The sequence below is a fragment of the Lissotriton vulgaris genome, chromosome 2_1 (assembly GCF_964263255.1).
Source record: "Lissotriton vulgaris chromosome 2_1, aLisVul1.2, whole genome shotgun sequence".
In the NCBI taxonomy this organism is placed as follows: domain Eukaryota; kingdom Metazoa; phylum Chordata; class Amphibia; order Caudata; family Salamandridae; genus Lissotriton; species Lissotriton vulgaris.
Window position 1 is genome coordinate 1979166074 of NC_141687.1, and position 27409 is coordinate 1979193482.

At 44.1% G+C, this 27409-nt stretch overlaps 1 protein-coding gene across 1 annotated transcript in view; it reads right to left on the minus strand.

Moving 5' to 3' along the window:
• Positions 1-577: 577 nt before the first annotated feature.
• Positions 578-27409, minus strand: part of LOC147733597 (uncharacterized) — a 136588-nt gene continuing 109756 nt past the window's right edge. The window contains exon 5 of the mRNA XM_086956990.1: positions 578-813. Coding sequence (XP_086813116.1) covers positions 578-813 — 236 coding nt within the window. The remainder of the gene's footprint in view (positions 814-27409) is intronic.

The following is a 27409-nucleotide window of genomic DNA, read 5'->3' on the forward strand; positions in this document are numbered from 1 at the left end:
CTGGGATAAGAGACAGGCACTGATATACCTGTTGCATATCTATATTTGTGTGCTCAGCAGTAAGCATTTTATGTCAGCAGGACAATTTTTTCATTTGCACATTAATTATTTACTGCTATGGAGAAATAGAGCACCTGTGTGCTGTGGCAGACTCTGAGACTGAAGTAATAGTCCATCTTCTCAACTGCCAGTAAAATCTGTTTTTAACCAATATCTTTCAAAATGTGTGCTCTAGGGTGTACCATTCGCCCTCATTCATTAACAATGTTCTTGAGAAAAGCGGCTCTCTGGTGACAATTCTAATGAACATGCCTGGTATACAATGGCCCGTTCTGCTATACAGAGACATTCTGTTTTACTCTCTCCCTGTGCAGGCACACTTTATGCTGGCACGCAGACACCCTTGCACCATAACTGTGCCTTGGCAACATATTGGAGTGTGTGACACCTCCTAGGTGCTAACATCCTTAAACTCTGGGAGGAGACAGGACTATAAATTGTCAGATTCTCTGTTTTCTACATCACACAAAGTGAAGATACTGAAATCTATTGAGTATATAACATAAAAATCATTCAGTTAAACAATGCAGCTAATCTGATCTACATCAGCATGGTCTATGGCACAATTCCAGCTGTATACCTTTCCTTTCCTGTAAAGCGCTTTGACGTTGTCCATGTCCAGCTCCAGTACAGCATTGCAGGACACGAGGACCTGCTCAAAAAGATGTAACTTCAGCTGGGTAGCGGCTAAATTATTCATACATTTTATTCGATGTTCGCAAAGCTCCTGTTTTTCTTCCGTGCTCAGAGATGCTGTAAAATGAAACAATGCAGATGTAAATACCATGCAGATACACCACACAAAGCATTCCCACAACTGCCTTCACTCTACCTTGCAGGAATCATTATGCAGAATCTGCAGCCATAATATTTTCCATGCTATTTGTCTGAACCGGGTACGGATTAAACGTTTCCCGAACTCACAAAAATATAGTTTGCATGGTATGGAGAATATCATTGCATTCAAATCATTAAAGCAAAAAGAGAGATATATAAAGAGATACAGCTGGAACGAGAGAGAGAGAGAGAGAGAGAGAGAGAAAGAGGGAGGGGGAGGGGCTAGAGAGAGATAGAAGGAGAGTGAGATTACCAAACAGAGTGGCACTGTGTGAAGCAAACATTAGGGGTATATATAGGTTTAGCTTTGCTTATGTATTTGGTAGGCTTCGACCGAGCCAAAGAGTAACTGGCCCAGCACTCTGCTGATTTCCGGCCTCAAGATATCCTATAAATGAAGGGAGTGACTTCCTGCGGCTTGAAAATGGCCCATGGAGTTACAGGACAAGACTGATACATGGTGTCAGAGGCTGCTGAGAGGGAGGGATGCTCACGGAGCTAGTGCAAGACGGCCGATTATGCGCTGGGGTGGAGGGCTGTGATGGACCAAATTTGTGCTGGGGCGAAGACAAACAAAGGGCCACGTATTTGCAGGTGTGGAGGCTCCGATGGGTGGCAGATTCTAAAGAAAACAGTCTATCTGCTGCTGTTTGGAGATCAGCTTGCCGCTGCCGTGCCATGAAAGGATACTAAATCTGCTGTTTGTTTTTAAACTTTGATCCATACAACATTTGTAAAGTTATGAAAAGTTTTTTTTTTAAGAACTATGGGGCTTTAAATGTCTGCTGATAATGTAATTAACACACTAGTGACATTCATGGGTATTAAGCTATCATCATCAGTATAACTTCACAGTTCAGCCCAGTGAAAGTAAATGGATGCGTTTGGAAAGTTTCACTTCACACTTAAAGGGCAGCAGCATGGTTTGGTTAGTTAAATATCTATTGCTGCCAAATGTGGTGATCTAAAGGTCACACATGTGAGTTTAAGTAAGGCCACCTCAGCTTGCCATCCTTCTGAGGTCAGTAAATTGAGTACCATAAATCAAACCATAGTAAACTTCGGTGGATGAAAAAACATGGTTCAATGAATGGTGGTTCACCCTGGTTTGGAAAGAATTTAACTTAAGCACCTGGCTTCAAAATGGATATTTAACAGGAATACAAATCAGTATGGAAGATCAAACACACACCTGAACTCTTTTTATGCTTTTAAATAAAACATTCTTTAGATTGTGGAATGCACTGGGCGCTGATTTCAGTCCGGAGGGCAGGAATATTTAAAGGCACTTAAGTGTGTTACAAAGGTGGTCAAGTCTATGAACTCAACAGACAAAGCCACCGGATGATAGGCTGATTTCACATCAATAAGGGAAAATAAGATGATCATCCAATGACAGCCAGCATTTAATGAATACATGGTAGAAAATGGCAATCCACAACTAAGTTTTATATTGCGGCATCTTATATCTACACAGAAACTGATGTCTGCATATTTTTTCCTGGCAATTACCCCAGCTGATACCCACTCTGGTGAATCAGCTGACACCATAGTACCATCAGCACACAAATCGTCTAACAATTTTGTTAAGTCTTCTCCGTAACTCAATGGTATTTGTCTGACTTTATGTTTTACATGAATGGCATCTTCTTTAAGGGGCTCACATCATTTCACACACCCAAATTCGGAATCAGAAACTTTTTTTCAATAAATTTCTCTGTACTTTACTCATCAACATGCAGAACAACCATTTCACCAAGTACTATCTGATAATTGCTGCCTGGTTTCAAGTTTACACAGAGACAGTCCAAATCACACCATCCAAAAATGCCTCTGCCTTTTTCTGCAAATTATACTTAGATCATTGTTTCACATCCTCCAAGTAATATAAATATTCGAACCTGTTCTCCAAATGCCTTTGGATTGGTATCTGTATTAAATAACACCCTATACGAAAACTCGCAACCACATATAACATATGCAATTATAGTAATTTTGCGATCCAGAATCAGCCGTAAAAGAATGCTAATCCATGAAGAAGGTTTTTTTTAAACTTTATATATCATTTTCCACATTACAGAAAACAAACAAACAAAAGTAAAAGGCATTTCAACTGAAGTTACAAAGTACACACCAAAAGATTGTCGTCACATGAACACCAATTGGTACAAATATATACCGGCTTAAACGTGTCTTTGATTATATTAATTCTGCAATACATCAAATTTACATCTTTAAAAACTAAAAATGACTGTTTCCTGGCTATTCCTACAGATGATCGGAATAGTAAAACATTGCCCTGTGATAGTTTCTTCAGGACAGCAATGTATGTCCCACAGCCATGTACTGCTCAACCCACCCCAGTACGATCAAGTTCTGCCTGAGATTCATCTGAATCCGCTATCTCCAACAAGTACTGTCGATATGTACCCCTGATATCCTTAGGTGCACATCTAACGGACATCAGCACGTTTTAGCTTTCGGATTGAGTGGAACAATATGTCTAATCCGTTTTCCACTCTGTAATGGTAGGCAAAGGACCCCTCATCCACCTCATGGCCCCATGTAGAAGTTTTAGATGTTTATTTCTGCAGCACAGCAATACGTCTACAACAACGACGGCTCCAGGTCAACGGGAGACTGTTCTGCATTCTTACATCAACCCTCTAACAGAATACAGAACATTGTACAAAAGTAAACACAGCACATGCTTAGTACTACCTAATACAGAATACAACAGATGCTATGCAACGAAAAAATCTGAGAGGACATAGCAGAACTGCATCGTTGAGCTGAAGATTGTCTTAGCAATAATAGTGCTCGCGTAGCGTTGATGAGTGCGATGCATGAAGATGGGCACATTAATGTGACAACACTAAGGATGATGAATGCGCATACATTCAGTTCAGGTTGCTAGACAAATGAGGAGGTAGTGTGTGAAAATGCCTTTTAGTTACGATTGGTGGCCACATTCCAAACAGATGAAAAGTTGTATGGAGGCAGAAATCAGTTGCACCCCAAAATATTGTCTATATCTTTGTAGCTTGAAAATCATGATTTAATAGTACCTTAGAGTAGTTGTCACCAAATGGATGTACTGTTGTGGAAGCCAACTCAAGTCAAAGGAAACAGTAATCTGGAGTTGATCTTTAGTTGATTTGATCCTAATGTGTATGACATTATTTCATCAGCAAAATGGGCCCACAAGAGGAATACAAGTATAGTGAGGTTCATTCAGTGCACACTACTGTCCCACAGCGCTCAATGTACAGTACTGGGACAGCACTATAACCCAAAGATTTCACAAAGGAGAACATTCCAATTTACACAGAAAGGCTTAGGATGTACAGGCAACAATAAACATGAAATGGATGTGCACATCTAGTGTAATAGAGGTTTAGCTAATGTCATGCATCATATCTAGAAGACATGAATCAATTGCTTATGGGACAGACTGAGGTAAGAACAGAGTGACACTCAGACACACAGGGAATAACACAGTTTGTGCTTGTGGGAAACCAGTTTAGTCTGTAAACAGGTTTAGGACCAGATGTCGTCCAGTAAAGGGTGCTAAAGGTCTTCCCGCCATGCCTCTCGCAATCGTTAGTCCGTAGAAGGAAGCAAGTCAAGGCAGGCGCGATAAAGCCTAAAGACCAAGTGCTCCCCAGAATCATTATTAAAGAGGCTTTTGAAGGGAGTAAAGTCATCAGGAGCAATAGTGTATGTGGGGATTTGGGCCCTTAAGGCACTATGAATGCGGTGTAATAAAAACTTGTCGAGTAGCGTGGCGTCAGAGTAGCAGCCATCCTCAGGCCAGGAGCTAGCATAGCCACCCGGAAACAGATCACCAACAGTACAAAGAGCAAATCAGTTGAGTTTAAGTTTTGGGATAACCTCCGTCATCGGGGGAAGCCAGCAATTGTCAGCAAGCAGTGGAGCAGAGAAGTACAAGTGCTCCTTCCTCAACATCTGCAATTACCAGTGACAGGCCCAACATCTGGTGGAAAGCTGCTGTATATTCCAAGGATCAAGCGGGAGACCAATGGGTAAAAGAACATTCAGGGGTGTAGCACCAGTCATGTCCCAGCCGAGACAATCATACATAAGGTAGGCATCTTTGTGGTACCAATGGTACAGATACTGGCATTGTGCTGTTAAATAATACAGTTGGAAGTGGAGCACACCAAAACCGCTGCATGCATACTGAAGAGCGAATGCACAACAGCTCACCCATAGTCTACGACTGGCCCAAACGAACCGTAGCAGGAGACCCCCTCAGTGTGGCAAAGAAAGCCTAAATGAGGGGGATAGGTATTGTAGTGTAGTTCCTAGTTTCCCACTAGGCCCTGCGCATTGGAATAACATAAACAGTAGTATTGACGTAGAAGTGCGGATCTTCCAGGCCTCTACTGACTATGCTAAACTTAATTGGGTTTGTTACCAACTAGCTCAGAGGTCACTGGAAACTTTCTTCTCTGCATAGGAAGTGATCAGCTTCCCTGGCACAGACAAGAAGGGATTCAGTTTTCCAACAACCGTGCAACATGACAACTTTGCTCCTCAGATCAAGAGTCAATCTCTAGGGTCGTGTGAAACAATAGACAGGTATTTCACTCAGTCAGATTAGTGAAGATTACTTTCACAATATGTAGAGAATAGAGAGACGGGCGTTTGTCAATAAAAGGTTAACATTTATTGAACAGTCTTTCTTCTCGTACAAGAGAAATGTATTGCCACAATTGCAAGACTTGTTATGATAAAAAGTACGTACAGTAAGATAAGTATTGCAAAATAATACTGTAAAAGCATTGATATGGTTTCCTAGCCATACAATGATTTAAAAGTAATAAAACATATATACAGTCATATATACATTAGGCTAAAATACTCAACTGGTGCTTCTAACTACGCCTACCCCAGTGTCCCTGACCTAAGCCTAACACGTGGAAGGGGAGTAAGTAAGTAGCTTTAAGTTAAGTTGGTTTTGCCAAGGTTTGCTTCAAGAATTCTCATCTAAGGGTTTAGTCAACACCATACCTCTGAATAGAATGATGGAGGTCTGGTATCTCCTTCAGGAGGCACTCGGTATCCCAGTCACCCGTGAGGGCAGACTAGAAACGCTGGAGCTGGATTTCTCTGCGGGAGAAAGGCAGCGTCTCTCTTCAGCGCGTCGAGGAGGAGGAGGGGGGACAGCGTCCGCGGGCAGCTTGGCATCTGCTGGGCTCTTCGCAGAGGGACGGCTGTTCAGCTCCTAAGCTCACCACACCAACGTTCGTGCTTTAGCAGCGATAATGGTATCAGTAGCTTCACCACCAAAGGGACAGCAGCAGCATCAGCGTACTGCATACAGCATACAACAGCAATGGGACACCAGCAATTGCTTAAGGCAACGTTGGTAGTATTTATACCTGACAGGTGCCTGGTTTGACGCAAGTTTGCTGGACATAAGACGTCAATTAAAGATGTCACTAGGAAGTGATAGCTATCAGTTGCTCATTAGAGTTCCATTACTAATCAAAACACAGCAAGCGGGGATTTCCAGGTTTGCTGAGTTTTTATCTTGTTGAAGAACTCGGAGTGTTAATCTAGGAATATCAGATAGTGACTTCTGCTCTGTCATTGCACTAATTGGTTGCAAAGGAAGTGGCAGAGAACTATTCTGGAATGTGGCTCTGTTCGTGTGAGGCCAGAGATGACTTTCTGAATATCGCGCTTGAACGGTTATGCCAATATAGGGAATAAATGGATTTATAGCCGAATAGGGGCATAAGGTCACAGTATCGATCAGGAACCTAGATAAACACGCAACACCCACTCCACGTTTTCATGTCCATCAAATTACTAAAACTAGAGCAATAGGATGCATGTGTAACATTGCCCACCCCAAAATACATAAATGCATTCGAAATAGGCGTATATTGTAATACGTGAAATTTAGGTACTGTACGTTTTTGAAGCATAGAAATCATTCAAAAATTATTGCATATGAAATCAATGAACGATTATGCATAAAGAATTACACATGAAATATCTCTGACAGAAGAAGGGCGAGATAAATCATCTATACTACTATTATAAAGAGAGAACACAAACCTTTGAGCCAGGTAAACTCAAAAAGTACTGCACCAATCACTACACCCAATACACCATTTGAAAGGGGAGATGTAGCAGAAGGACATAGGCTATAGATGTGGACACCATATACATTAAAAAAGCAAAAACGCCAAAAGTGGGAAAGTAGTCCCTTGTGGGCGTTAGCGTGGGCGTGTCAAAGAAAAGATGTGGGCGTTTAGAAGGGCGTGTCAAACAATTGATGTGGGCGTTTAAAGGGGCATGGCCCAAAGTACAAACAATAAACATATGCCAAACGATTTCACTGTTTCACTGTGCAAGGCACACACTTCACCACACACTTCAATGTGCATAGCGCAAATGCGATTTCAATGATTTCACTGTGCAAGGCACACACTTAACTGTGCATCCCGCGCATTTGCAAAGGGCCGCCTATCACTCGCCTCGACATTCGCGCACTCGTCGGCGTTACCCTTCAAACATTAACGCCTTCGTGGGATGACATCCAAAAAGGGGCGTGCCTTCCATAATAATACAGTGCCACAGGGGGCAGGCTTACAAAAAGGGCCGCCTATCATTTGCGTTGCTTCGCACAGCCCACCAATCACGACACACAATGATTAACACACACACGAGTTACGATACAAAAATATAACAAATGTTTAACCATTTGACAAATTACAACGTTGTCACAGGGGGAGGAACGTAAACAAATAGGTGCCCATTTCTTAGACAAGAAAGCAATCGACGGAACATGAACGAGACTTTATTCACAAGGCTCCGAATAATTACGTATGCTGCGGACAAAATTAAAACTTACACAAACACTTTCGAATTTCAAACACTCTGCGTTATCAGTGGAACATTGCCAGTACTTGTGCCGATAAAAAAAACAAAAAAAACATTAGTAAAGGGATCGGAAACGTAAACAAGGAAAGCCCCTTTCACAAACAAGCAATTTCAGGCCAAAACATCTGAGCGACCACTGTAACACTTGCTGCACTTGTGGCGCAAATTACAACATTTGGGAAACAACAACATTCGCACACAGGGGGACACTCTCAACAAGGACAGCAAAACAAAATTAGGTGTGGCTCAATGAAAACCTGCGGATGAATTAAACACACATTACTACGCAAACAAAAAGTAATGGCAACACTGAACATCGGCCATCCCCGGACAACGTCGGGACGGGCTGCTAGTCACATATAAATGCATTGCAATAACATGTGCTAGAGGCTGATGTAAGTTTGTTATGTCTCTCTAGATGTGTTTAGAAATAGAAGTTGAAACTTCTGTTCTCTAAGAATAGTTTTTACGTTAAGCAAAGAATTGTTTGTGCCAAAAAAAGGTCAGTATTAAAAAATGTCCAATTCAAAAGAATTAATGCTCGAACGGGGAAATAGAGTTCCAACGCTGTTAGCAGTTTTTGTTGATCAAAACTGAAGGCCGAATTCAGAGTTCATGGGAACGCTGTGTGTCGGAAAGCTTCTCTAAAGTTATTGTTTCTGTACGGGTGAGAACATCGTATCAGACAGGCTCTCAAAGAATTGGTCTACAAAATCAGGTGACAGTTCAACCAAATTCAATAGTGCTGTAACTTGGCAGGTGTGAGAATGATTGCTGTCATCATAGTCGGGAGCAGCAATGCTCACAGAAGGTCGTACCTGCCGAAAACTTGAGAGAGCCTGGAGGCAGGACTATTCTCAACCAAAAAAAGCTGAGTATAGGGCTGCCATAAAAATCTACAAAATGGAGATGAAAACAGCACAAATTCTTTTTTATGAAGGGAAAATCAATGCGGCGGCGAATGCCCCCAGGGAAATTTTAAAAATCGCTAAATCCCTTATTTCGCCTCCGGTTGAGCGTCCCTCTGCTGAAGGCGCCCAAAACCGTGGTAATGATCTGGCCGTCTTTTTTTCTCAAAAAATTCAGGCCATATACTCCTCATTTAACAACACCACGGACGATCCAAAATTCCTCATCACCTCTGATTCCTCTGCTCCTTGTAAGCTGGAGGAAATCCCACTTCTCGACACCCCTGGACTAGACAAACTGATCCCTAAGATCACTTCTGGCTCTCCCAATGACCCAGCACCTCCTCAGACCCTCATCAAGGTCTTGGACGTCGTTCGTCCAGTCATCTTAGACGTTCTTAACGCGTCCATTGCTTCCAAATCTGTTCCACCATCTTGGAAATGTGCGATGGTGAAGGCTTTGTTAAAAAAAACCAACCTCGACCAGAGCAATTGGGCAAACTATCGCCCCATCTCTCTTCTTCCGTGGCTGAGTAAATTGCTTGAGAGGCACGTGAATAACATCCTAATGGACTATTTAGAGTCCAATAGTCTATTGCGTGCCTCTCAGACAGGCTTCCGTCTTCAGCACGGAACCGAAACCGCCCTCCTTGCGGTAACGGAAGAAGCGAGAGCCGTGCTGGATCGGGGAGGAAAAGTCGCCATCATTCTACTAGACCTCAGCGCCGCGTTCGACACGGTTAACCATGCCACGTTATTACATCGTTTGGCGGGCATGGGCGTGTCGGGCGTGGCCCTAGAGTGGCTGACATCCTTCCTGGATGAGCATTTTTTTCAAGTCTTTGAGGGTGAAGTGGTGTCTCCCAAACACCCACTTAGGTGCGGGGTTCCCCAGGGCTCTTCCCTAAGTCCTACCCTTTTTAATGCCTACATGGAACCTCTAGACAGGATAGTCCATCCCTTTGGTGTGCGTATCGTCACCTACGCAGACGATACCCAATTGGTGGTCTCTCTAGACCACTCTGAGGGATCGTCCCCCACCTTAGGCCCTGTCTAGAGGCTGTCGCCAGATGGATGCAATCTTCCTGCTTAAAGCTTAATGGGGAGAAGACAGACATCATCTTACTGGGCAACCCTTCTCCCTCTGCCCTTGCATCCATCTGGCCTCCATGTTTAGGCTCCTTCCCCGTCCCCAAGTCCCAGATAAAGAGCCTTGGGATCTGGTTCGATAGAGCACTCGATTTTTCAGTCCAGGCTACCAAGACGGCCGCCACCTGTTTTGGGCTAATGAGGATGCTGCGGAAGGTGCTCCCTTTGCTCCCATTCCAGGCGAGGAGGGTTATGGTCCAGGCCCTGATACTCTCCCGCCTGGACTATGGGAATGCTCTTTATATGGGAGCCCCCATCTCCGTTACTCAGAAGCTCCAAATCACACAAAACAGTGCGGCGCGCCTACTCTACAACATCCCCCGCTGGCAGTCAGCTAAGAACGCCCTGAGGGAGCTCCATTGGCTCCCTGTGGCGGCAAGAGTGCAATTTAAAGCCATGTGTATTTTACACAAATCGTTCCATCGAACGGGCCCTGTAATTCTACACCCTATGGTCACGCCATATGTTCCGTCCCGTTCCCTTCGCTCCTGCACCCTCCAGCTGGCAACGTCCGTCAAAATCAAGAAAGCTCGCTGGGGAGGCCGCTCTTTCTCTCATACGGCGGCGAGACTTTGGAACTCTCTCCCGCTCTCTCTTCGGGAACACAACAATCACATGTCCTTCAGGAAGGCCCTGAAAACGCACCTGTTTGCTAACACCTGCTAATCTACCCCAAGCCCGCACTAAGTAATCATTCACAAGCGCTGCGAGGCCTCCGGGTAGCTATGCGCTATACAAGTGCAATTTTCATTTCATTTCATTTCATTTCATTTCATTTACCTGGGTGATGTTGCTTTTGTCACTCGCTCCACTGTTACCACCTAGTCGTAGTACAGGAGTCTCAACGAATGCCGTCATCAGGATTGGTAGCCGCTGGGGACAACACAATGTGTGAGTGTTATCAGACTGAGCAAAGTATCGACGTCCATTGGTACTGCTGATGGAAGTGAAAGACAGATGTCCAACACGCACTCATCTCCGCATAGCATACATCGAAGTACCGGTAAGAAACAGTTCTGCCATATAGGTCTGAATGAAAGGAACCAGGTCATGTTTAGATCTCTCAGCCTGGCCAATCCAAGGACGTTAGTTATCCTGTCCAGGTAGCGCATTGCTAGGATTGTCTGTTCCATTCCCATGGGAGCTATGTCTGAGTTTCGGCTTGCCATAACGAAGCAGGAGGGTCAAAAAAAAAATCCCTGCAACGAGTCCCAAAAATAGTGGTATGCCGCCAAAAACAGAGTGAACAAAATTAGGAACGATTCCCAAAATTGCCTGAAAAGGTGTTAGCAGTCCCGTAAAAATCGTCTTAAATATGCCTGGGATGCCTGTGGCACTAGACATGTTAAGGAGTTGGCTGAGCATTTCTACGAAATGCACGGGGCAATTTGTTGATAAAAGTTCATGAACTTCAGTAGCTGTCCTTGCAACTAGAAGATCATACGTCTCTTTTGATGACGTTATGGGCACTGTTGTCTGCAAAAGCACAGACTTCATTTTGCTTAAAGTATCAATTCGTATAGAATAGAGATTCAGGCGAGGCCAGATGGGAGTCACTGTGTCTGCAGGCCCACTCGGGAACAATGCCTGCATACAGCATTTGACCATGGATGTTACGCTTACTAGATAACTTTTCCCTGGCACAAGGCCACAACATCTGTGATCCGTTCTAAGAATGTAACTCCCGTTTGCAAGTTGCATAAAGAAGGGCTCTATCTGAGTTGCAGGTGTGACTAGCTGGTGGCATGAAAGGTTGTTAGAATTTCCATCACATGCTCCGTGTAAATTAATACCTTGACACAAAAGTGTACCGCTCAGTGAATGTTTACAGTTGTCACCACTAAGAAATACATTTTTGTCGCTGTCACTATAGCAAGAATGTGTGTATGGTATTTTCCATTCTGATTTTACATATCCTTTACCCAATCGTTCATACTGGCCAGCAGGTATGTATTCAAGGCACTTTTTAAATCGGAAAGTTGTTATCGGAATTGTGATAATTCCGTGTATTATCCATTCAATGACAGGACTCTCTGACATTGTCAATGGTAATCTCTCAAGTTTTTCGATGCTCAGGATTGTATAGTCTGCTCCTTTCTGTGCCAAACTGATCTGTTTATCAGTAAGGTTAAAAATGGAAAATAATGACGTTGTGTTGATTAAACGCCAAGGCACATAGCCTGAACGAAGATTTTGCAGCGTCCAGCCCAATTGTATAATAGAACGTAATTGAGATTGGCCATGTTGTAACATTAGCAAGTCTCTATCTATCACATCAAAGGCAGAGGATACAATATTGTCCAACGAATATATTCTGGAAGACAGAGTCATTAACCCATTGTCCACTACAGAAAGTGATTTTTCCAAATTAATACGATCAATTTCTCGTATTTTTTCTGCTGTTTCAATTTGTGTGACTTTCCAAGCCTCGTTGTACGCAGCATAGATACTGGTCGCTATGAAACGCTTTTGACGCTGTTTGCGTGGTCCAAGAATGAAATCGCGCAAATCAGCACTATCCTTTAGTAAAGACAAGTGTTGCTTAATTTCAGCCAGTGTGGATGATGTTAGCCATTCAAGGCAGAGTTTCCCTACACTGTATGTTGTTATTATCCCTGGATGTTGTCTCTGGGAGTATCTAGGGTCTAGTCTGGTCATTTTTAACCCCTGTGTTTTATTCAGGAATCTATCTTGACAGTTGTTTGTGTCAGTAGGCCAGATTAACCACTTTTTCCAATCAGGATGTGTTCTGTTAAAATGTAAAATTTGTGATACGTCTAACTCAATATCTGCAGTTATATTTTCAGGTATTGGCTTTGGAATAGACGGTGTTTTAAGGTCTTTGATCTTAGCTAGGCCAAGACAGGATGTTTGGTGTATTGTGTCATTTAAAAACATCATTTGTTCTGGTATCATGCAGGTTCTGAATAGTGCTTCAAGGCCTTGTACCTGCCAATCTTTTGTACCCCAAATGGTTTTCGTTACAATGTTATCTTTCCAATAATCAAAACCAAATGTCATCATTTTATCATAAAATGCTTCTGAATATATCAATTTAGAATTTGTCAGCATTGTTTTCATTCCTGTTTTATCTAACAGTTTGTAATAAAACGTTTCTGCATTACTGGTGTTAAACCCTGAGAAGTATTTGAATTTCTCAAAAAATGCTTTAGAACTGCTTTTAGGTGGTGTAGCACAATGCTCCCATTGATTATACATAAAAACATTTCTAGGCTGTGCAGATTTATGCAAGTAATGATCACCATAATGTGTGTAACAGAATGTCTGCTCATAACTAGATGAACCTTGTAAATAATCATGATCTGTGAATCTAGCTGACATTACTAAATCAGACATCATTTCATTAATACTGTTAAAGTCCCAATCATCAGAGAATGTACTAGGTTTTACAAAGTCACTTAAGGAAACCTTCAGTTGATGAGGATACTTCAGGATTTCGACCGGACCATAGATCTCATAGTCTGTTTTCTCCCATACTACCCCATCAGGTATTGGAATTGCTGAGACATTTACTGTTGACAGTTCTCTTTTCTTCACATGGGATGATCTGTGTGGTTTCAGGACTAGGTTGATGTTCTGACTTGCTGTGTCCATTGTACTATATTTTCCCTCAATGAATTTTCCCAAACACAGTACCATGATGAGCCAAAGCAGGAGGAAAAATACACCTAGACCGAACCAGAACTCTAACCATGGGGAAACAAGGTAGATTTCCTTCAGTTGATGAAAGAGTTCCTTTGCTTTTTCTTTAAAAGTCTTTTTTGTTTCTGGCATCACTTCGGGGTCGTTTTGATCTTCAGAGAAGTTGTCGAAGTTGATGAAATAACCAGAGGCAGTTCTGTCAATTGATGGGATTGTTCTTTCAATCTGTCTCTCGGTAGCATTTTCTGATGCCACATTAGTGTAGACTGGTGTTGTTTCTTGACGAACTGTTTCAATCTGTGTTTCAAGAGGCACGAGTTCCATGGCATTATTGCATAGTCCTTCACCGTGCACTGCAGGCTGATCGAATGTGATTAGTCTTTCAGTTTGAACCTCTTGGATTGTTGCAAGTTTGGGTATTCTGTTGTTTCTTGGGAGTCCACTGGGCCTACTGTTGATTATAGGCCACATGCTTGTGGTTTTACCAGGTCGATAGACACAACTCTGTTCTCCTTTTTACCAGCAAGGGGAGGTAGTACAACTGATCTTGTTCCAGTGACTGCCAAGACAGGTACTGCTTTTCTGTAAGAAGGCCCAAATTCCTTCTTCACCGCGATCTTTTCTCTGACTAGATCCCCAATCTTTGGAATCCAGACAGGCCTTGCTGGGGCTGTTGCTTGTGGTGCCTCGTCAGTGGTAGATGGCTGTTGCTTTAACTTTGTGTTGCTTAAGGATTTTCTTGTTTCATTCAGTTCCTGTAAAACAGCCAAACGATCTTTGATGCCAAAGTCTGTTGTTTTTTCTTGTACCACTGACATCTGACTATCGAGGTCCTGAATGTTCATTCTAATTCCGAACAATAGTTCGTATGGGCTGAAACCTTTTAGAGAATTTCTTGGCAAGTTATTAAGACTAGTCTGGACACTTATTAAATGTTTGACCCACCCAGCGCCTGAACCTAATACCTTCGCTGTTATAGATCGCTTTATGTCCCGGTTTTTTCTTTCTACCACACTATTCCCTTCGGGGTGCGACGGAGAAGAATACTGCAACCCAATTCCCATGCTGGCCATGGCCTCCTTATAAGCTCGAGAGCTAAAAGCAGGACCCTGGTCAGAATGGAACGTGGTAATTGCGTATATGCCGATATGGACTCGCAAATCTTTTATAACAGTTCTAGCGTCAGCCGAGCGCAGGAGGCTACATTATTTAAGTGTGTTTAGCCTTAACTGTGTACAATGGGACGCGCTTCTCTTCTTTGATTGCGCAGATAGACCGCCTTATGCTGTCTAGCAGGGATCCTGAAACTACACTGGCCTGTTCATTACTGCGATCTCTGTTGCAGTTTTCACAATTTTGAGCAAAACATTGAATATCTATACTCATTCCTGGCCACCAGTACTCTGATAGTAATTCTTTCAGAGAAACCTTGATTGTTTGGTGTCTCAGACCCAACCCCATGTGTGCTTCCAGTAAGAGGAAGCCCCTCCTGCTCCTGTTTGGAATTACTCTGTCCCCCGACGCCAGGGATTCGAGCAAAAGGAACGGAGTTTGCATCGATTATGTATGCATAATTGAGTGGATAGTTCACGGGTAGTGCTGCACAGTCGCCTTTTATGGTCGTTTTTACTGCCAGCATGGTTTCCCCGTCTATGTATTTTTCTGTACGCTTTTTTGTGGCTACGGAAGCCGGTTTAGTTGCTTCCGCTATGGCTGTATTAGCCAATGAATTCCCTGCAACGTGAACGCCATCACGTCGAAGACTCTGTGCGTGAATCACGTGAGTCTTTTGTAGTTCTTTGTGTAAAAGAGCTACTTGTTTCCAGAGCAATTTATGCTTTATTGTGGCACCTGTGTCATCTTTGTAGTCGTTTTCAATCCACCTCTGCAGCTTATTGTTGTAAGAGTTAACGCAAAAATGAGAATCGCACACGATAAGTGTGGGGAATTCACGTTCTGCATTTTCGAGCGCCATCTTTAAACATCTGATTTCAGTTCTCTGAACCGAACAGTTTGTTACAGATTCAGTTTTTGTTACTTTCGGTCTGAATTTACCGCACAGCCAACGACCTTTAATGATCGCACATGCTGCATCGTAGGATTTTCTCTCTACGTTGAAATGCTGTACAAATCCATCTGTATAGATTATACAGGCGTATTGTGGGAGAGGCAGAAGTTCGATTGGCAGAGGATATTCTTCTTCATACTCTAAATCATTCAGTTCTTCGAATTGCGGGGCGAAATAGTATTTCACATCTTCCGCTCCTAGAGAATCTACACACTGTATCCATTTCGGATCCAGTGCCACTGTAGGCAGGTTTACTGGGCTGATAGCGCCTCGAAGGCGGATTCCGCTGTGAGGATATTAATCCGTTTGCCGTGTGCTAGTTCTCGTTCATTTGCTAATGCAATTTGCACTGCTTTCACAGTTCTTTCTGTATGACTGAATGTTTTTTCTGATTGTGTGTACAAGTGAGATTTAATTGAAATTGGTACCTTTTCTCCCTCATTTGAGGTTAGGTATGTGAATCCGCATCTTCCTGGGATGACTCGGATTACAAGATCACGTGTGTTGTCACGTGTATCTAATTTTGTTTTTGCTAACATGTCTGTTTGCAGTTATCTCAAAATTTCTGTGTGTTTTTGAGTCCAATTGATTTGTTTAAAATCAGGTTTAATTAGTTCGTAGAGAGGTTTAACCCTCTCTGCGTAATTTAGAATGTAAGTTCTTCCGAAATTCAGAAAACCTAGAATGGATTGTAAATTCTTCAGCGTTTTTGGAGCTTGGAGTACAGCGCACTTCTCTAAGAAGTTGTCCGCTAGGCTTTTCCCTTCACTTGATAATTCGTACCCTAAAAATAGTACCGTCAGATGAGCAATTCGAGACTTTTTAAAGTTGAATTTGTAACCCTCTGCTGCGAACCCAAGTATAATGGTGTTCACTCTTTTCAAGTGAGTATCCAATTCGTCGTCTGTGAGATAGATATCATCTACGTAAGATAATGCCTCATCATCATATATTTGTAGTAACTCTGTTACCCTAGCTGAGAATAGTCCTGGGCTGTTCTTGAACCCCTGTGGGAGTCGACAGAATTTTTTCTGCGACCCAAATGCAGAGAAAGCGGTCAAATATCTGCTTTCTGGTGCAATGTTTTGACAAAAGAAACCATTAGATATGTCTAATGTCGTTTTATATTTTTTCCTAACTATGTTATTCATTAGGGCTGCACTATGCGAGTTTTGTACTGCAAAAGTTTTGCAACATGCATTAAGATGTCTGTAGTCCAAAACTAGACGATTTGAATTGTCTGGCTTGGAGACAGGAAACAAAGGATTGTTCATTTGAGAGGTGCATGTTTCAATCACCCCCTGGTATTCAAGTTGATCTAAAATCTCCCTGACTTGTTTTTTAGCTTCTTGCGTAATGGGATACTGCCATTGGGCAGTTGGTTCATTTTTTAACTGGATTTTGTGAGGAGGTGAGTCCTCATCCCATCCTACATGATTTTTATATAATGCAGGTGCCTGGGCCACTGCCCATTTCCTTGCATATGTATATTTTTTGTGAATCGGAATGTGATTCGAGAAGGCAGGCATAATCACTTCTTCGCCACGAGGGCACTCCCTGACAAACTCTGGGGGCCAATCTTTTTCAGCTAACAGAATATCATAGCCTTTTGAGAGTTTATCCCAAAATAGACCCTTTATTTTCCTAGTCTTATCACCCTCTATACGCAATGTTATTTCGTATATTTTATGGGGCTCGCTAAGTCTGGTGTCGGCAGTTTCTACCTGAATGTATTCATTCGTGTCCACTGTCTCCAGATGACTCATCAAGATCTTGCGCGCTATACTGATTTCTGCTGCACTGTCCAACATTGTCAATGCCCACTCCCCGTTTTTCAACTGTGTCCTCAGTATTCTCGGCATGGTTGATTACTCTAATACTGGCTACCTTCTTTTTTGAAAATTGAGATTTTTTACTCTGAGCAGGTTCCTTGTCTTTGGACTTGGTGTGCTCTCCTGGGTCTGACCGTCCTCTTCTTTCCCAATTCTGTGGAAAAGATCGAGAGGGACGTGTATCAATACTTTGGTATCTATCAGGTTTTTTCAGATTATCCCTATTTCTAAGGTTATATCTTTTCTCAGAGGCCTCCCTCTGGGGAGACTGGCGTTCTCGAGTCGGAGTTCTTTCCCTCCGTCGAGGAGACCTTCCCCTGGACTGGAAAACTTTTTCCTTGGGAGTGGATTGTTTATTTCCATCCCAGCTCTTTTTAGGAGTGTTTGAATTATTTTAAATAAATAATTTTTCAGGATTTTCGAGCAGTTGGGGCTTAACTGGTTTTCCACCAAAGCTGTCTCTACCTAATTCTTCATAGCATTTTTCTATGATTTTTGCAAGCTCAACAGGATCTTTTATATCTGTTTCCTTCAACTTCTGGCGGATCGCCACAGATGCTGCTTCTCCTTTTATGTTGGCTAATAATATAGCCGAGACCTGCTTAAAGTCTTTCAGTCATTTCATACCAAGATTTAAAGCGGGCTCTGGACCGTATTCATTTTGAATCTGTTTTAGCACTTCTGGTATTACCGCCATAGACGGAACACCGTGTGTTTTTGTGTAAATGGAAGCAAAGACTGTACCCCAAGTGTCGCAGTCCTCCACGTGTGGTGCGATTCCCATAGGAAGGCAGATTGCCAAGATTCTGTGTTTCTCAATAGGGGTAGTATCAGGAAATACTGCCTCTATTTGAGTGATTTTCTGTGCTAACCAGAAAGGAATTTGTTCCCGTTTTACGGGTGTTTTACCAAGACATGACTGTATGTTCTGTGGTGTAATTTTATTAGTGTTCCCCTGATGAGGGGTCAGCTGTGGTAAATTAACAGCTGGCTGGACTGTTGCAGTCCGCATTACATATTGGACTAATTGCCTGTGTATTTTTATTAATGTTTTTAGCTGTACTAACAGCTCTTCTTTAGACATTCTTGCAATGTCCGGATGTGGTGTGTAGCTGGCTAGAACCGGCCACGTTGCTCCTGGTCTACCTAGTGGACCGAGCCTGGTAATATGATCATTGTGTTTTAGGGCGCCATTAAACCAGAGCAGGTGCTCTTGAAATTTAAGTGGAATTTCAATCTCCTCGAAAGGAGCGTACTCTTCCGGAGGTTCCTCTATTTTGTAATAGTGAAACTCTTTTGTTGTAGCGTTTGCCGCTGGAAAGTTTATCCATGAATAGAATACCTCTGTCTGCCGATACTTGTGAGCCTCTATCACGAAAATTACTGTACCACCTTGAGGTGTCAGTCCGTTTTCTATAAGTTTTAACGTTATAGATTTTCTTAAGTGGACCGGGATGATAATTGCCTCCGGGTCTGTGTGTTCGGGACCCTGCTGAGTCGCATCTGCTGCGCCCCCAGTGGTTCAGTTTTCTCCTGGCATTGTATAAATGCAGGTTTTGCAGAGTAGGTCTCCAAGGAGACAAAGATTAGGTGCACAATATTTTGGAACACTGTATCCTTCAACGTTGAATAAACCAGAGCTTTACATAGGAATCTCTTCCTACTAAGGTCGTGCGGATTTTACCCTTTCACCCACTCCAGACGTCTATTGGAGTATTTACGGGAGAAAGGGGTCTGTGTGAAATATGCACGACTGAGTTACTCTAACGTCTTGCGTTAGTTTATCGCCTTACCAAACGTTTGGGCGCCATGTAGTGTAGTTCCTAGTTTCCCACTAGGCCCTGCGCATTGGAATAACATAAACAGTAGTATCGACGTAGAAGTGCGGATCTTCCAGGCCTCTACTGACTATGCTAAACTTAATTGGGTTTGTTACCAACTAGCTCAGAGGTCACTGGAAACTTTCTTCTCTGTATAGGAAGTGATCAGCTTCCCTGGCACAGACAAGAAGGGATTCAGTTTTCCAACAACCGTGCAACATGACAACTTTGCTCCTCAGATCAAGAGTCAATCTCTAGGGTCGTGTGAAACAATAGACAGGTATTTCACTCAGTCAGATTAGTGCAGATTACTTTCACAATATGTAGAGAATAGAGAGACGGGCGTTTGTCAATAAAAGGTTAACATTTATTGAACAGTCTTTCTTCTCGTACAAGAGAAATGTATCGCCACAATTGCAAGACTTGTTATGATAAAAAGTACGTACAGTAAGATAAGTATTGCAAAATAATACTGTAAAAGCATTGATATGGTTTCTTAGCCATACAATGATTTAAAAGTAATAAAACATATATACAGTCATATATACATTAGGCTAAAATACTCAACTGGTGCTTCTAACTACGCCTACCCCAGTGTGCCTGACCTAAGCCTAACACGTGGAAGGGGAGTAAGTAAGTAGCTTTAAGTTAAGTTGGTTTTGCCAAGGTTTGCTTCAAGAATTCTCATCTAAGGGTTTAGTCAACACCATACCTCTGAATAGAATGATGGAGGTCTGGTATCTCCTTCAGGATGCACTCGGTATCCCAGTCACCTGCGAGGGCAGACTAGAAACGCTGGAGCTGGATTTCTCTGCGGGAGAAAGGCAGCGTCTCTCTTCAGCGCGTCGAGGAGGAGGAGGGGGGACAGCGTCCGCGGGCAGCTTGGCATCTGCTGGGCTCTTCGCAGAGGGACGGCTGTTCAGCTCCTAAGCTCACCACACCATCGTTCGTGCTTTAGCAGCGATAATGGTATCAGTAGCTTCACCACCAAAGGGACAGCAGCAGCATCAGCGTACTGCATACAGCATACAACAGCAATGGGACACCAGCAATTGCTTAAGGCAACGTTGGTAGTATTTATACCTGACAGGTGCCTGGTTTGACGCAAGTTTGCTGGACATAAGACGTCAATTAAAGATGTCACTAGAAAGTGATAGCTATCAGTTGCTCATTAGAGTTCCATTACTAATCAAAACACAGCAAGCGGGGATTTCCAGGTTTGCTGAGTTTTTATCTTGTTGAAGAACTCGGAGTGTTAATCTAGGAATATCAGATAGTGACTTCTGCTCTGTCATTGCACTAATTGGTTGCAAAGGAAGTGGCAGAGAACTATTCTGGAATGTGGCTCTGTTCGTGTGAGGCCAGAGATGACTTTCTGAATATCGCACTTGAACGGTTATGCCAATATAGGGAATAAATGGATTTATAGCCGAATAGGGGCATAAGGTCACAGTATCGATCAGGATCCTAGATAAACACGCAACAGTATATTTTAAAACAAATAAAGAAATGTAGGTAGGGAAACCATTTTAATGATGCCAATATATCCTGCTATCGATAATGGTAATTTAATCAAACGCTCAACTTGTGAAGGTAGTTTACTGATGGCAGGACCTCAATTCAGGCGAAGGATTTGCTCTTTGTCAATGTCAACATGAATACCATGGTATTTACCTGTCTCTTCCTGCCACTGTAGAGGAAAGTCACATTGAAAGGGCTGAGTGGCATTTGACAATGGGAACTTTTCGAATTTGCCCCAGTTGATTCGAAGCTCAGAGAAAAGACTATTGCTTTGGATCTTCCGTAAAATTGGGGACCAGTTTGCCGCCGGTTGCCTGAGAAAATGCAATATATAATCTGCTTAGAGTGATACTAACAGCAGGCCAATGACAAACTGCATCCCCTGCCAGAGGTGTGTTATCTGCAAATTACGAATTAATGGGTCCATTGCTATGATTGGTGAGTGTGGGCATCCTTGCCGTGTGCCCCTTACCAGCATAAATGTGGCCGTCAGAGAACCATTAGTAGGAATGCAGGCAGTTGGCTGACAATATAGAAGCTGTTATAAAGACGTGGACCCACACAGACAAATACGTGTTTGGAGAGTAGCGTATAAGAAGGGCCATTTGAGAGAGTCACAGTCATTTTCGCATCAAGGAAGGTCACTGCTGCAAGGGATTCCCCGAGAAATCCTGTTTAACATCACAAAGAGTGTACACAATTTTATAGAGATGGACCGATGAGGAATAAAGCCCCATTGGAGAGGGGAAATGATAGTTTCCAGAAGAAGAGACAGTCTGGTTGCCAACACCCTTGCAAGGGTTTTATTATCGAAGTTTAATAAAGACAATGGCCTATACGATTGGCATCACAATGGGTCTTTGCCAGGTTTAAGCAAAAGAACTATAATTGCCTCGCGCAGTGTTGTGGGGAGTATACCAGTTTCAAGAGATTCAGCATAAAGGTCCAACAGGTGAGGATCTACGAGATACTTATATGCTTTGTACAATAATCCTGTAGCAGGCATAATTTCCTCAACCACAATAGGTTCACTAAAGAAGTGCTGCTGTGGGGAGGACAGCCAAACCATGGCCACCTCAGATAGGTAATTCCCATACTCAGCTCCCTCCCCAGTACAGCAAGAGGTGTAAAGCTGAGTGTAGTAATGCACCGATTCTTCCAAGACCGCGCCGTTATCAGAGGTCCGAGTGTCATCTTCAAATATAAGCTTGGGAATAAATTCACTCCCCCCTCTACGGTCAGAGAAGTCGAGCCAATGTACGGCCCATGAGTTCCCCCTCACTGTACTGGTGGGCCCTTCCAAATTTCCATAGAAAACAAATCTCATGTTCAAAAAGCTCTCGAAAGTCCTCCACTACTCAGTGCTGCAGATGTTATGCTTCAAAAGTCCCTGAGGAGGTGGTCACTAGGCATCAATGGGTAGACTCTACATGCTCCAAGGAGCGACGACTGTCACACAATATGCTGCATTGTTTAGTTATAGCTTTTCCTTTGATGTATGCTTTACAGGCCTCATAAAAAGATGCCTGGGTAGCTACCAACCCCTCCTTTAATTCGAAGTAGTCTATGTTGGCAGTATGCAGTTCATCATGAAATACTGGATCCAGGAGGGCCAAATTTGAAAAACGCCATAGTCTTGTCACTCAGCCGGAAATGGGATGCACAGGGTCCTACAAACCAGAACCTGGTCCGACAACGTGCGACTTTGACATTGCACCTTTTCCAACCAAGGGAGCACAGAAAGCGAAAGAAACCAATAGTCAAGACGCGACCAAGTGGCATGAGGTGCAGAATAAAAGGTGTGGCTGGGAGAATCAGCATGTCGGTGATGCCATGCATCTCTAAGTGAGTGAGACGCACATGTCGTACAAGACCTGGGTGGCGCATGGTTTCGTACTCAGACCAGTTGATGTTGAGTCTAGCGCCAGGTTGATACACAGATTTAAACCCCACCGACCACAATGTGGTCCGTATCCGCCCTGTCGAGAATCCCCACCAGGGCGAGGAAAAAGTCAGGGGAATCTGTATTAGTTGATTAGATGTTGAGCAGTTGCATGGACCAACCCACCAAGCGGCCCACGACACTCACGTATCTCCCAGCTGCGACAAAGGGTACCGAATGATGTATCAGGATGTACAGCCCCTGGGAGTATGTGCTATAAGTAAAGAAATATCTATGGAGGCTCCAGGCCTAGGCATAAGTCTGGGGGGGAAGTCTATCTTTTGAAGGAATGCTACCTAAACCCCATGCCATTACGAAGTACTGTAAAACCTGTTTGCCTTTACAGGGTTATTTAAGCCCCTAATAATCCACATCATGAATAAAACCAAGTTCGCTAGTCGCAGCTGTCCTAGCTATAGGCATGTTCTGGAGAAGTCATGTTGGTCCTGGAAAATGTGTAGTCACAATAAGTCTCACAAAGTGGTGCAGAAACCAAAATACAGAAAACAACTCCCTCCAACCCTACTCCCGCCACCCATTCCAGGCAAAACAGTGCCTGACGTCATCCCACAAATGAACAAAAAAGTAAGAATACTCCAGAGTGAAAGAGAACCATAGTGGTGTACACCATGAGAGTGAGCAACTCTCCGACAACTGGCTTCCATTTGTAAAATATTGAGCAACAAATATAAGACAGGATAACACAGTGCAAGAGGGCAGTCTCGAATATGTCAGGCCATCACTAAATTCTTGTCTCAACAAGCTGTACGGCCTGGTAAGCAAGTGCCCTCTGAACTAAAGTGCACAATAGAGAGAGGACCGCCTCACGTCACAACCAAGTCAGCAACATACCAAGCTCAAGCAGCGGCTCGCCACCCCCCTCTGAAAGAGAAAACCCTCACAATCAAAAGTGAAAAAAGAGAATTGGCAGGTTACAGCAGCGGCATTTGGAACAATAGTGGACAGTGGTGTTAGCTATTCCGTCGTGAAAAGATTATATGGCCTGTGAGTTAGGAGGAGATTGTCCAGGGGATCCGCCAGCGTTGTTCCGATGTTCCTTGGTGTATTTCTTGCAGAATGTTGGCACATTTGCAGGAGTGTCGAATATACGGGATTTCCCATGCACATCCACATAAAATCACGCTGGATATAACATACTGTAGCACAGTGCCAGCTCTCTGAGGGAGGCCTTGTCCTCAGTGTATTTACAACAAGCTTGTTGGACCATCAAACTAAAGTCAGGGTATAACGAAATGGAGGACCCTGGTAATGAACCTAAACTTGCTCACACGCCAGTCTTAATGCAGTATCTCTAAAGTTCAGTATTCGGGCAATTATGGGACGTGGTGTTGCCCCGGGAGGGGGCTGGGCCCCAGGGATCTATGTGCATACTCCACCAGGAAGGCAGTGGAAAAGGCTTCACAGCCAAACAGTTCCACCAGCAGTTGTTCCACAAAAGTGTCCATTTTACCCGTGGCCGTGGACTCTGCAATTCCAGTGATACAGAGGATATTTTGGCATATTCTAGCCTCTAAATCCTTTTTTTTAGAGTGATTATCATTTGAATATGGCGGTGGATCCATCCTCCAACAATAAACTGACTCCTCGGCCACTCAGTTCAAGTCTGCTGATGATGCAGACGTTCAGCCACACCATCCAGTCTGCCCGACAGAACATCAAAATCTTGCATCCATAGCCCTAAATCCCACCCGGATTTCAGACATTAGGATCTCAACAGTAGAAGGCTGTGCCAGATCTGAAGGGCCCCCAAAGGCCTATGCCATCTTAAGCAGTGTTGCAACCTCCTCCCGCTCCCCAGCACACTCAAATTGAAGTTTACGCTGTTTTGGGTCTGGGCGACCCATGCTGAGAGTGCTGTGAGAAGGGCATAGCAGGGTGAGAGAACCCAGAACTACAACAGTAAGCAGGACAGCAGGTATGAGTTCCTATGTAGTGTACCGGGGGTCCCAAGGTGCAGCAGGATCACTAGAGCAGGCCTGGAGCAGGGAGAAAAATAGCCAGCTTTGTCGTGCCCGGAGCTGCCAGGTGTTGTCAGGCTGACCAAGTCTGTAGTATGGAGAGGTATGTGGCAGGGCAGCAGGCCAGAAGACCACCCCACAGTGCAGGGGGGCCGAGTAGAGGGGATCTAATCCACACATCCAAACATCAACCAGCACCCTAAAAAGTAAGAGGAGGGAGGAGGGCAGGCAGACGGGCACCTGCAGTCCAATGGCTTCAATAAGGCACTAGTACAGCTCCTATGGCTAAGGTGTCAGGCTGCACCGTCCCAAATGCACCCGCCTCATAGCCGTACAAAAGGGGGTGGCGATGGACGGAGCATCTGAATCAATCAAACACTCACACCCAGTCAAAAGATCTGGGTTTAATCCATCACCGTTCTTTAGCCCACTCTGCCACCCCAGTTCAGACATGGCTATATGCAAATCAGTCTGACCCTGTGCCTCATGGGAACAGTCCAGCCCGAACTGCCAAGCCATGTCTTCCCTGGACCGGAAACAAGCTTCCGAGGACCGGTTTTTGGCATTCCAGCCGTCTTCATCCCGGCTTACTTGAATCCAGTGGCAAAGTGAGCAAGGGACTCACGTCTGAGCATACCCTGCCACACTTATGGCGGCCAAAAGCGGTACAAAAGGGGGTGGTGATGGATGCAGCATCTGAATCAATCAAACACTCACACCCAGTCAAAAGATCTGGGTTTAATCCATCACTGTTCTTTAGCCCACTCTGCCACCCCAGTTCAGACATGGCTATATGCAAATCAGTCTGACCCTGTGCCTCATGGGAACAGTCCAGCCCGAACTGCCAAGCCATGTCTTTCCTGGACCGGAAACAAGCTTCCGAGGACCGGTTTCTGGCATTCCAGCCGTCTTCAGCCCGGCTTGCTTGAATCCAGTGGCAAAGTGAGCAAGGGACTCCCGTCTGAGCATACCCTGCCACACTTATGGCGGCCAAAAGCGGTACAAAAGGGGGTGGTGATGTACGGAGCATCTGAATCAATCAAACACTCACACCCACTCAAAAGATCGGGGTTTAATCCATCCCCGTTCTTTAGCCCACTCTGCCACCCCAGTTCAGACATGGCTATATGCAAATCAGTCTGACCCTGGGCCTCATGGGAACAGTCCAGCCCGAACTGCCAAGCCATGTCTTCCCTGGAAGCGGCCACTAACTGTCCATCCCCCGAGCAGCGGTACCAGTCCGCAACCAAGCCTCCACTGGAGGTCACCAAAATGGACTTCGATGTAGTCAAGCTGCTAGGTCAGGCCCAGCATTAGCCGTACATAGCCCCACAGCCCGATTGGCCACCAAGACCATCCTACGTAGGCTGCGAGGCTGCGCTGCGTCCAGCAGCAAAGCTAGGCCATGACCCAGCAGCCAGGCAGATGTGAGTCCGATGGGTGCTGCCAGCACCAGGAGAAAGCAAGTGAAGCCCGGAGTTGGAGGACCCGGCGGGGCTCGATAGCCCCGGTCTCAGGCACACCTGTGCCCCTTGTCACTGTGGGGCCTCCTAGTCAGGTCTGGTCCCACCATACTGCCCCATTAGGGCTCCTTCTGGGACCCATCTCTCTTGTACTGTACACTCACCCAGGTCCCAGCGACTACTTTAGGTATACCCCCCTTTCTGCAACGTATCTTGAGCAGGCGCATGCCTGCAAGGTTTCTTGCTTGATTAATTCATACCTTGCATCATGGTGGATATGGAACTTCTATCTTACTCAGAAGAATACATTAATCGACTTTTGCTTGATCCAGCTAACAATTTCCCCTCTCCAAACATCCCCACAATAGATTTCACACTTAACGATAAAATAGCCTGTTTGGAACGCCTAGAGAAAAAACTCATTAGAACTAGATGGCACGGCCATCTGCTTACTAAATATCTTCAAGAGAACATCATTCTAGTGGGACTCCAAATTAAAATTGAACCAGCGTTGTTTGTAAATATCCCTAAATTCAAGGAGGGGTTTAGCTTTGTGGCAAAAAATTGCTCCCGGAACTGGATGATGTTAGGGGTTGAAACAGCAGTGGAACAAGTACAAATTATAACCAGAGAAATTGCATCTTTCAAGGCAGAGATTGCGGGGGATTCAGCACTTGCTAACGCTAAGGAAGCTTTGACACGCCTCAACGCCACCCTTAAGGATTTTGAAGTAACGATACAGACCAAGAAGCTTGAAAAATAGGCCTGTGACATTTGTTTCTATGATAAAAAGAAGACCTATCCTTACTTACAGGAAGATTACTATCGCCAGGATAACCAGGGAAGATTCACAACCAAGGGCGCAGAGGTTTCTGTGGAAGACGCAACTACACAACTTTTTTGACTCTTCATATAGCTCAGAAAGTGACGTTGAACAGGCTGGTGTGAGCAGTGCCTACGGCTATCAAGATTACAACTACCCACCACAGAACCTTCTTTTTTTAGGCCAAGGCCAATGGAGACTGCCCGGGGGACGCGGCAACAATTGGTTCAGGGGCCAACAAAGAGGCCAGCAACTAAACAACATGACCTGGGATGGAGGAAGGGGAAGAGCTCAGAAACAAATCTGTTTCCCACAGGAGGAACATGGCGAAATCTCAACCTGACTGAAGGTCTACAGATGGTGAGTTCTCCACCCAACCCCGTGGTAAAAATCTCAAACTACACCCTGAAGGATGACGAAGTC